This window comes from Rhipicephalus microplus, chromosome 10, assembly GCF_043290135.1.
Source record: "Rhipicephalus microplus isolate Deutch F79 chromosome 10, USDA_Rmic, whole genome shotgun sequence".
NCBI lineage: Eukaryota > Metazoa > Arthropoda > Arachnida > Ixodida > Ixodidae > Rhipicephalus > Rhipicephalus microplus.
Genome location: NC_134709.1, coordinates 60,403,084 through 60,415,396, shown reverse-complemented (window position 1 = coordinate 60,415,396; position 12,313 = coordinate 60,403,084). Strand labels below are relative to the sequence as shown.

Sequence of the window (12,313 nt, the reverse complement as noted above, 5' to 3'; positions counted from 1 at the left end):
CTCTCGCTCCGGTTGACTGCACTGGAAATTGCTAAGATAGCCAGCTCATATTTCTTTTTGGGATACACAATTTTCAGCAGAAGTTGTGAGAACTTATACACTTATTAAATTTGTTTACATTAACACGATGTAATGTCATCACAACCTCTAATAAAAAGTAAATGATTGTCAATGCTCGCCAGAATTTTAGTGAAGATAAATTATTGGTTGCTTAGGCATGTTGGTATGAATTGGAAGTCGCAGACTGTCCCATATGTTTGAGTTGTCTCCCTGCCACGAAGCAACAGTGATGATTGGCAACTACGCTACTTGCGACAGCTACGTAATATCAGGGCAACTACGGAGCACCTAACAGCGGTAGCGGCATGTGGCGCTAGACATAGAAATTCCCACATTCTATGTTGATACGAGAACCTGTCGTTTGTGCTGTCCCTGTTATAGGCCTTCTGCCGCACCTGCCAAAAGGCTTCGCCAATGCATGTGTCTTCATAAGAGTTTGGGATTTTTTTCAAGTTTTCAAGGGGCCCGCACTTGCCAGTTCTGACAGAGGTTTCTCGTCTCAAATATTCCCTTTCAGATAAATATTTCTTCAGTTTCTTTGTTGTCAGTATCAATCAAAGACTAGCCCTTGAAACAGAGGTACTGTAGACTTGACATCGAAAATTTTGTCTATTTTATTTCGCAAGTGTTTCATTTGCACGTTCTACTCTAGCTTTACTGACCGATAATAGTAGTACGCTTGTGTGTCTGTAGGAGTCCTGGCAGCACTGGGGATGACAGAAATGACAATTTGTGTGACACGGACAACAAAGCCCCTGTCATCTTTGGTACGTATGCGAAGTAGTTCAGCTGCTATATGGTAAAGAATGCCTATTAACTTAGAATGCGCCTGACCAGTATTTGAAAAAGAAATAGAAAAACTGACACGTTTCATTTCAGTGCCGAACGACCATCTGTATTTGTTTGCACACAGACAGCAAGAACGGAAGTCCTGCCTTGCAACATCGTGTCGACAGCAGCCAGGTCTTCGATGCCAAGCCCAGTGGTAGCCGCATGACCATGGACGAAGCAGTGGGTGTTCTGAGCAATGATGCAGGGTAAGTGGGACGTTCACGAGATTGCAAAGACCACAAAGGTCGTGCTGTGGTGAACCATAAGTATCAGCTTTTCTTTCATTCAGGAACTTGTTTTGTAATAGAAATTGTGATGTCGCTTGGGACGTGATACCGAGTGGTTCTTTTTATAGTTACTATAATATTGACGCCATGCTAGCATGCTATTCTTAAAAATACCACACCAGCTTCACACCACTGCCTGTAGGAATCACTGGCGCTTTGTTCTACTACTCGGACTGTGGCGTACTTTAAATTTTCACTTCACATTGTCCTGTGACCGTTAATCTGGCCAAACTTATCACTATGCATTCGCCGTAAGTCAGGTGGTGTTGCTCTTTCATAGCAAATGACATCGAACAATGTCACAGTCTCCAATCTCCACCGTCCTGGTGCTGAGCCTGCCGATGGGAAGAAAAAGGTCAGATGCCCGGGCCGGTCAGCGAGTTCTACAAGAGAGGGGAGGCCGACTGACGCGCACGCTCGCGCGAGTTGCTGAGGGGGCGAGTTCATTAGTTCCAGAGGTGCTCCAACATGCGTGTGTGCAAGCGGCTCCTGGGAAGCGCAAGGCGCGAGTTTTTAATTACCGTAGCCGTGATGAGAGGTAAACCGTCACGTGCTATAAGATACAGTCGAACCTTGATAATTTGAATTCGAAGAAGCCCGAAAATTCGTTTTAAATAGAAGTTCGGCATTAATGAAAGCTAAATAAATGGAGGGTTCTCCATGCAGTGGCACATGTGCATTGAGCTAACACACGAGGTGGAAGTTTCAGAAGACTTACATTTATTCACAAATCACAGGACATCCGTTAATAATTGAAGTAATCGGTGATGCACGTCTGCACACGCTTGCCTTGCAGCGAGTCAATCAATTTCGCACGCAGCTTGCAAAGCATTCTCCTGGTAAGAGAAGCTGTGCGCGGAAATGTCCAGCACCGGCACTTTCAAAAGACGACAGCAACGACTGCGTAGCAGAGCCTCCCGCTCTCCTCTTTGCAGCCGCAGCATGGCCAGCACGTGACGAGAAAGGAGGAGCGTCTCCACGCGGAAAGAAGCAGAACTGCATTTGAGAGAAAACCAACACTCCACGGCTGCTTTTTTTTTTTTGCTTTCTTCACACACATCGTTGAAAGGAGAAGGGTTACGTGGCAGGGACGGTAAAGGGGGAATCGTGGCACCGGGGCGTGAGAGACCCCCCTCAAGGCGCAGAGCCATGCTCCCACAAGGGGCAAGGGCTGCAGAAGATCGTGCCTTTTTCATTTTTTTTCAACCACACATTCATTCGACCCAGCGAGATCTTTCATTCTTTTTTCCTCTCTCACTTGCGCTCGGCGTTGGAAGGAGAAGGGTTTTTACGTCGCAGGGACAGAAAAGGGAGAAGTGTGACACGGGGGCGTCTCAGATCGGAATTTGAGAGAGAGCAAACATTTCAGCGCAGCCTTTTCTCTCCTTCGCGGGCAGCGTTGAGGTGTCGCAGGTGCTGCCGCAGGATTGGGCAGGGTGCTGGGAGCATTTGCGGAGCGTGCTTTGTTCGAATTAACTGTCGAAAGTGCTTTGGCATTCGAATTACCGGGCGTTTTTGCCCATTGGAATACACATAGCTTTGACGGTACCTCATCGTGAGTTCGAATGAATAGGAAGTTCGAATTGAGCGTGCTCGAATAAATGAGATTTCACTGTATTGAGAATCGATCTATACCAAAATGATCAGTGCATGCTCATTATGAACGAGGAATGGTGTGTTATATCTATTGTGGGGAAATTTTCGCTTCATTAAAACGAGCTTTTAAATACGTGGTCGTCTATGGAAATTTCAAGAGGAATTACTATTGCTTCGTTAAATTCATTGGTTTGTTATATCCCGCTTCGTTATAACAAGGTCTCAGTGTATAGTCCCTTTGCCACAGCTGCCACAGGGCGTCGCCAGTGCATGTGCTTTATAAGAGCTTGGTATTTTTTTCAATTTTTCTAGTGGCCCGAACTTGTCAGTTCTGAAAGGGTTTCTCGTCTTGAATATTCCCGTTCAGATAAATATTTCTTAGGTTTCTTTTTTGTTGGTATAAATAAAGGAACAGGCCTTAAAACCCAGCTCCTGTAAGCTTACCTTCGAAAATTTTTTCTTCTCTTTTTTACACAAAAGTGTCTCGCTTGCACGTACTGCTGAAGCTTTACTGACAAGAAATTGTACGCTTGCGTGTCTGTAGGAGTCCTGGCAGCACTGAAGATGACCGAAGTCACGAGTTCGACTTGGACTATGAAGCACCTACCATCTGTGGTGCGTATGCGAGGTAGTTCAGCCGTTATGGCAGAGAGTGCCTATGCCCGTTACTTTGAATGGGCAGGACTAGTTATTTAAAAAAAACTGAGACATTTCTGTTCAGTGCCGAACAATCATCCCTATTTATTCGCGCACAGACAGGAGCAAAGAAGGAAGCCCTGGCTTCCAACATCCTGTTGACAGCAGCCAGGCGTTTGAAGGCAAGCCCAGTGGGAGCCGCATTACCATGGATGAACCAGCGGGCACTCTGGACAATGATGCAGGGTTAGTCGAACGTTCACGAGATTGCAAAGGCCACAAAGGCTGTACTGTGTTGAAGCATAAGTATCAGCTATTCTTTCATTCGTGAAATTGTCGTATGGAGGCTGTGATGTTGCTGTAATGTGATAGTGCCTGGTTCTTTTTACAGCTTATATAATTTTGTCACAATGCTAGCATGCTGCCGCTATAGATACCACACCAGCCTGACACCATTGCCTGTAGGAATGACAGGTGCTCTGTTCCAGCTCTCGGACTGTGGCATATTTTCAAATTTCGCTTCACATCCTTCTGTGATGTTTTTCTGGCCAAGCTTATCACTATGCATGCCGTATGTGTCAGCAGATGACTGTATTAGCGTATCAGTTGCGTCATAATTTCCTCTTCTAAAAAGTGTTGCATCCATAAAGCCGTTTGCATGATCCTAGTTGAATTGACCTTGATACTATACATTTGACCGTTGAGCTTTGTGTGCCTGCAGGGTTCCTCAAAACTCTTCGTATGCCCTACAGAGCCCGACCGCCTGCACGTCTTCATACCATGGTATGTGTTGTGTGGAAATGTCTTTGACCGGAACAGTACCATAGAAATGGTCTTCCCCATGCATCCTAAAGGAAGCCATTTCTACTGTGCAGATTGATTTAGCGTCACTGATTATTGTTTTCCAGTGTCAAATCTAATTGTATACTATGGCTCGTTATAACCTCATGCGGTGCATGGTTGCTTTAACAGTAATCAAAGTATCACTTTCTGACGTTCGTTTAGGCAGACCTATCTTTGTTAAGAGCGAGTCCTCAGTCTCCTCAATCTGCCTTGTCAATGTGCCAAGCATCTATACATTGCTCAGTCTTCTGCTAGTTGTGCTAAAGCTCTTCACTGACATCACTTTACACTTTGAAGGTGTTAATGCCAAGTTTATGCTCACAAAGCACGACGCTTCAGATAAGACTTTGCAGGATGGTTACTTGGCTTAAAAGTTTTTCTTAGCACTGAGAGCTCCAGCATCGAGAATTATTTTCTAACATTCGCCAATCAATGCCTGATATTTCAGAATGCACAGAACTGGCAGGACAAGACAGTAGGTGCACGTTACTTCCGGCATCCGCAACACTGCAAGCCGGTGACGCAGTTTCCAGTACAACTCACACTGCAATGGAGGAAGTTTCACCTTCTGTAAACAATGCAACGTGAGTCCAACTTTTGAAGAGTTCTTCTCAAAGGAGCTTCTCATAAAGTATGCGTGGAACATTGTGTGTGGTTGAGTTATGATCAAAATGGAAGAACCCCTTCACAAGAGAAAAGATTCAGCGTATAAAATGCCTTAAATTCACTACTGTTCTCAGCTTACGACATTCGTTTTTACAACTATCTCGCGCTCCGGTTGATGCAGTGGCAGTCGTTAACATAATGAGCGCATATTTGTATTTGTGATACACAGTTCCCTACAGGAGTTGTCGGAACCTAAAAACATAATATTTTTGTTTAAATTAACACAATGTAAAGTCATAACAACCTCTTAGAAAAAGCGGAAATGACAGTCAATCCTCACCAGAATTACAGTTAAGCTAAAATCGTTGTTTGCTTGGGCGTGTTCTTATGACCTGTTGGAGGGAAACTCTGCCAAAGACAAGAGACAAGGCAAAGGACACATACAACAACGCTGAGTTGCAAAAAAGTTTGTCAAAGCACCCACTATATACATGTCTGGAGGAAACTAAAAAAAACAAAAATGAAAGTGTAATATAGATGAAATATCAACGTCATAAAAAACATGCTCATTATAAGTGCAATAAACCTGATAAAAACACGTCATTATCTGACAGGTTAAGTGAGGATTCCCTGGTGATAAGAGGCTTTCAGTTGTCCTCTCGGAAAATGAGGTTTGGCTTTTATCAAATTAAGTGCATGTGCAATGAGCATGTTTTTAAGGGTGTTTTTGATATTTCAAGTATCGACTGTTAAGTTTGTTTCTTTTCGTTTCAACTGTAGTAGTACATAATGCGTGGTTTCACGAATAAACCAAAAGTTCAAAGTCAGCGCTGTTGTATGTGTCCTTCGCTCGGTGTGTTTCTCGGGCTGTTTCCCTCCAGTACACTGAAGTAAAAAGCTTTTCTGGTAGAATATTTTATTAGTTACTCAAGGCTTCCACTATGACAAACGTGCTGCTCTCTTAACGTGAGAGTGCAGAGTATTGAGCTGGTTGTTTAAATTTGTTCGTTTGGCAACTCGTAGGTATGCTACCGGACACAGGAAAACCAACCAGCTGGATGACTCGGTTCTCGGCATTGACAATGACAGCTCACAGGACTCATCGCAGGACCGCTACAAGTGCAAGACGTGTGGCGAATCGTTTAGGTATTTGAATTTCCTCGCGAAGCACCGCACATTGCATACAACTGAAACGCCCTTCGAATGCAAAACGTCCAGTGAGGAACTCCGGGAATCGGAGCAGCTTATCCTGCATCAACATACGCACACTGGAGATGGGCCTTGCAACTACGCTGTGAGCGACAAATCATTCAAACAAATAGTACATCTGGTCACTCCTCAGTGCACTGACGATGAAAAAAAATGTTACAATTTGAGAAAAAGACAGAAATTATTCAGTATGGTTGAGAAACTTGCAGTTCATGGAAGTGTGCATGCTGAGGAGAAACGTTACAATTGCAAAGCTTGCGGTAAGTCGTTCGGTCGAGCACGCCTTCTCGTCATTCACCAACGCTCGCATACAGACAGACCTTGCAACTACGCAGTGTGCGACAAATCCTTCGAACAAGTAGCACAACTGGTCACTCCTCAGTGCACTGATGATGGAAAAAAACGCTACAATTTAAGAAAAAGAGAGAAATCATTCGGTATGATGGAGAAACTTGCAGTTCATCCAAGTGCGCATGCTGAAGAGAAACATTACAATTGCAGAGCATGCGGTGAGTCGTTCGGTCAATCACGTCTTCTCGTCATTCATCAACGCATGCATACAGGCGTTAAGCCTTACAAGTGCGAAACATGTCAACAGTCTTTCGCGAGGTCGGACAAGCTTTCCCGCCATCGACTCACGCATACTGCAGAAAAACCTTACGACTGTAAAACATGCGGAAAGTCCTTTGTGAGTTCGGACAAGCTTTTTCTTCATCAACGCACACATACGGGACGTAAGCCTTACAAGTGCGAAACATGTCAACAGTCTTTCGCGAGGTCGGACAAGCTTTCCCGTCATCGACTCACGCATACCGCAGAGAAACGTTATAACTGTAAAACATGCGGAAAGTCTTTTGTGAGGTCGGACAAGCTTTTCCTTCATCAACGCACACATACGGGACTTAAGCCTTACAAGTGCGAAACATGTCAACAGTCTTTCACGAGGTCGGACAAGCTTTCCCGTCATCGACTCACGCATACCGGAGAGAAACGTTATAACTGTAAAACATGCGGAAAGTCTTTTGTGAGGTCGGACAAGCTTTTTCTTCATCAACGCACACATACGGGACTTAAGCCTTACAAGTGCAAAACATGTCAACAGTGCTTCGCCACATCGGACAAGCTTTCCCGCCATCGACTCACGCATACCGGAAAGAAACCTCACGTCTGTAAAATCTGCGAAAAGTCCTTCGCGAGGTCGGACAAGCTATTCCTTCATCAACGCATACACATGGATGAGAACCTGCACACGTGCACAACATGCGGCAAGTCTTTTGCACAGAGAGCATCTCTTGTTAGACACAAATGCACACACACGGGAAAGACACCTCACATTTTAGAACATGCGGCTAGTCATTCCTTGAACTGACCAAGCTTGCCGTTCACCGACTCGATCATATGCCCGAGAAGCCTTACAACAGCAGAACACGTGGCAAATCATTTGCACGGGTCGCACACCTTGTCAAACACCGACGCCTGCGTACACAATAGAAATGTCAAAATGTGTGGGGATATGATTCGCTATGTCTGACCACTCTTGTCTGTTGTCAATGCACTCAGGTTAAAAATCCTACACCAGCCACAAAGTACTCAGTCATTCAAAATGAAGCAAAGTTCTTGTGAGTACCTCAACCTGAATTTGAGTGTCAGACCTTCCATTTTGCATTTGACTGCTTCCCTATAAGAAATATAAGCTGCCACCACCAAAGTATGTTGGGGGCTCACCTTTTTGGTGTGCACAGTGTGATGTTCTTTCTTCTAGATAAAGGATGTGCATCGCGTATGCGAACTCTGTAGAGGGCAATAGGCGATTCTGGTGAAAATTGCTTTCTGATGACCACGACTCGCCTTGTGACGTGTATGATTCAGTGACCCTAGCAGCGTAAATGGTTATGTAGATAATAGTCATCCGCAGCATTTATGCATCATGGTATGAAAATGCAGCCATGATGAAGAAACAATACTACCATTCTATCACAAATATGTGAAACTCCCAAGGTACTAATTTCACCCAGAAGTTTTTTCAACATGGAGAACGACTGTAGAAATGTGGTTCACGTGAGGGCAGTTGTAGGCTTATTGCCGGGCAAGTTGCAATGCACAGCAATTTCGTAGTTGTGTAGCTCGAATATGCAGATTATACTTGAAAACATTGTTCCTTTATGTGCACAATCTTTCTGTGCAGATCTTTTCATTGTGTGGGCCTAAGACCGTTTCACAGTGGAGTTTTTATGCTATTGTGATAATAAGGATAAGCAACAGCTGTTGCCAAGTGAAATAGTACATTTATTTCTTATTCTCACTTTTTCATTTTTGTTCATGCTGCAGTTTCATTTTTGATTGACAAATGCACTTGTACGTGCAAGAAAAATGCCACTAAGAACGTAGAGGCATTTAGTTGACAGCTATATTTGTGTGAAAAATTGGTGTATAATAAAGGAAATTCTCATACAAATAGGCGTAAGCGTACATTTTCATTGCCGTGCTGGAAGCTGTCTAGATTGTAAAAGGAAGAAGAAAAAGACGTCAGTGCTAGTGAAATCTAATCGCCGTCTCCTGTATAGCAGTGCGTGGTAGTGTTCGCACTCACGCTCTACACACCATGCTCGCCGAATGGTGTGCCGCAGTGCATCCAAGAAATAGGACACTCGTGAGCTTTTCCGTGAACACTCGTGAACGATTTCCGTGCATTCCCGGTATTACGTGGTCGAATGGCTGCATAGGGAGTTGTTCCAATTGTCTACGTCATGCCCCGCTGGAGCGACATTTAACGCATGCTCAACTGTCCGTGCTTTATCAATAGCAGTTGTTGTAGATCGTTGCTGTGCAAGAAAAAAAATGGCCACGTACCTGTGCGCTTCACTGAAAAAGGTGACGACAGGCTTTTGTTTGGAGATGCTGCGTAAGATATGGATGTAATGTGGCAGTGATTTCAAGAAATGAAAGTTGTTCTAGAAGGCAAAGCCACGGGTAGGTGGCAGTAACGGGCCCTTTTCGTGAAGGGTGGGAAACGGCTGCTTTTTCATTCATAGCGGGGCATTGTCAGCGCAGCATGTGTAGAAGTACGCACCTATGCATTTGGAAATGAATACACACTACTTAGTTTTTACTTATTGATGTTTATCTAAAAAATGCATGATACCTTTTTTTAGGTTGACACTATTCACAAGTATGAACGCAGTCAGCAAGTCAAGATAGCTTGCCGTGAGAGTGTGCTTAAACCTTTGCCAAGTGGCTGAATTGTATGACAGATAGACCAGCAGAAAGACAGACAGGCCAAAATTTATGTGTTGGAGTATCGTCTTTAAGATCGATATTTGCTTTTAGCACCCTCGGCGGCCTCGGACTTGAAGGAAGGGCCTTTGTATAAGTGGACGAAGGCGTTTGCTCTGGACTTGTGCACGAAAGCAGCGCAACAAATTTGACTTCTGGTCGAGTTAGAGGCCCTTTACAATTGAAGACAAATGTCATATGTTTATTTGCAATTATATAGTGGTTTCCCAATGGGCCACGAAAATCTGGTAAGCATCCACAGGTATGCAGTTTTGGAAATTAGTACGTCCGATGTAGATTCGCCAGCTGTACTACGGTTGTCTGCAGTACCCTCATGCGCAAAAAAAAATGTCGATTCGTTGATTGTCTGATGAGTGGCAAAAATCGTAGGTTCAACACAGGACGAATATGCAGTTAGCCCTTTTAGTACATACCCTGGACGTACCTGGGAATATCGCTCAAATTACTGGACGTTCATTGCACATGCATTGCCTTATACCGCACTGTACAACATTTGCCCTCGCCATACGCGATTGGTCGGGGGTTCCACGTAGGCACTACGACAGGGACGCTCACGTGGGCGTTGACCTATTGCACATGACAAGCACAAATGTTTCATTTTATCATGCAAATAAGATTGTGTCCATAATGAACATCTTGGCACAGAAGTATTAATTCTGCCAAGTACAATGCATTAACTTGACTAGCTTTTCTTGGAGCATAGCATGCTACAACCAAGATATCAAGCAGTTAGGGAGCTTGCATGAAGGGCGGCGACGCTATGCATTCTGTGTCGGCAGCAATTTTTTTTTCGGAGGTGGCTGAGGCGGCGCAGTCATTTTCATGGCGTCGGCACTGCCTGGAGACATAATGGTGCACTGTGTAATTATAGGCTGCAATAGTCAAAAGCCAAAGCAAGGCATAGAAGGTAAAGACAGGTACGAAAGACTACAGTTACTTCAAAATCCTAAAGATTCACTCACATGAGTGCGGGAGCGCCGGCGGCGTGAGTGGTTGTTGTGCGTCAACAGATGTGACATTCAAGAAGCTCACGCCGACAACTGTTTCGTCTGTTCTGGCCAGTTCGTGTCAGGTACGTGAACAGTTCATCACAAATCAATCTGCTCTGCCGGTTATCGTTGAATCTAGTGGATCATTTATTAATTTTTTGAGTGCCGTGCTTTACAACATTGACAGGCTGAGAAATGTGTTGACACTGAGAGCATTTGCAGTGAAGTATTATTTTTTTTGTCATGCAATTTCGTAAAACCTTCACACTCATGACCTCCCAGGTCGGCCGCCGTACCTATTCGACGACTGCAACTCGACTGGGCACCTCTGGTGAGCCTGTGTTACGGGTTTCCATCGCTAAACAAGTACCGCTACCGCCATCGCAAGGAAGGCTTACAACACACAGGTGAACAGGCCTGAGCTCCTTGCGCGTGGTTTCACGTTATGCGTACATTTTCGAAATTGTGAAAGCCATGTCATTTCTTTTCATGAAGCCATGTCATTTCTTTCCATGGATGGGATTCGAAACCACGTTGACGAATATGACGATGGTGACGAACCTGACGCAACGAGGTACTCGCCGACACACAATGCAGAAATCAAGCCAACTCCTTTGGCAGTTGGTACGTGAATTTCAAGTTTGCCTAGATTGAAAGAATACAAACTTTTTGGCAATTATTATTATTTTCTTTTTGCTACAGTGCAATTTATACGCCCAGAAGCAAGTCCAAATGTAGTGATGGAAAAAAAAATACAACTTTTTCTTTTATTTTCATCAGAAGCTACCTGTCAGTACCTGCCAGACAGCTCTGTGTAAGCGAAGTTGATCAGATGCAAGCACTTATCTCCAGCCTGCAAGTGGAGCGTGAAAAAACGAAAACTGCAGCTTTATCAGCGTGTTTTACCAGGGAGGCCTTGCAAGATAAAAACGACAAGGTCACATTTTACACTGGACTACCATCATATGGTACACTTGCGTCTTTCTTTGAGCTAGTTAAGAGCCCCATGGCACACACAGGAAAAACCTTATTGTCACAATTTCGAGAAATTTTGTGATTTCTCATGAGGTTGCAGCTCGGATAAGAATTTAATGATTTAGCATTTTGCTGTGACGTTTCCTTGTCAACAGCATCAAGAATTTTTTAGAAATGGCTTGATCTGTTTTTTGACAAAATTTGACCCCTTGTTCGTTGGCCAGAGAAAGAACAAATAATGAAGACAATGCCTGTGGGTTTTCTTGACAACTTTGGCTCCAAGGTTTGCGTCGTACTTGATTTTTTAAAAGTTTTCAACGACCGTCTGATGTCATACTTGCCTCATGCTGAGACGTGGTCTCGTGGTCTCACTACAAGCATCATAACATGGTCAAGTTTCTGGTTAGAATATGCTCTCAGGGTTCTGTCTTTTTTGTGAGAGTCCCATGGTGGGCGTGCCAGTGACAAACACATCACTGAAGAATGTGGAGCTCTTGATAATCTAGAGTACGATGATGTGGTTCTGGCAGACCAAGACTTTTTGGTTGCCGAGAGCGTTGGCATGTGTCATGCAACACTCGCCATGCCAGCATTCAACAAAGGGAAGTGTCAGCTTTCGAGTGCAAGCATGGAAAAGACTGGAGAAATAGCAAATGTATGCCAATTGAAGTACTACTAGTCAGTGCACATGAAGAGTGCCAAATTTACAAGATTTCTAGTGTCTACTGTGCCCTCACGAATCTGCTATTCATTTGTGCCTTTTGAGTAATCCTATCGCAGGATCCGCAGGCTTACTTTGTTGTGAAGCAGTTCACATTTAGACATCAACGTGCACGCAAAAGTTGACGCAAGCAATGTTGTAATAATAATATCTGGGGTTAATGTTCCAAAGCTATGATACGATTATTAGGAACGCTGTAGCGGAGCGCTCCAGAAATTTCTATAGCGTGCACCTAAATTTAAGCACAGGGTTTCAATATTTTCGCC

General features: G+C 44.1%; 1 protein-coding gene across 1 annotated transcript in view; it reads left to right on the top strand.

The window, feature by feature from the left end:
* LOC119181654 (uncharacterized) overlaps positions 1–8,523 on the top strand; it is a 35,374-nt gene extending 26,851 nt beyond the window's left edge. The window contains exons 18-24 of the mRNA XM_075875746.1: positions 754–827; positions 974–1,097; positions 3,319–3,389; positions 3,530–3,656; positions 4,132–4,193; positions 4,702–4,837; positions 5,883–8,523. Of these exons, the coding sequence (XP_075731861.1) occupies positions 754–827; positions 974–1,097; positions 3,319–3,389; positions 3,530–3,656; positions 4,132–4,193; positions 4,702–4,837; positions 5,883–7,437 (2,149 nt within the window). The 3' untranslated portion in view covers positions 7,438–8,523. The remainder of the gene's footprint in view (positions 1–753; positions 828–973; positions 1,098–3,318; positions 3,390–3,529; positions 3,657–4,131; positions 4,194–4,701; positions 4,838–5,882) is intronic.
* Positions 8,524–12,313: the final 3,790 nt, after the last annotated feature.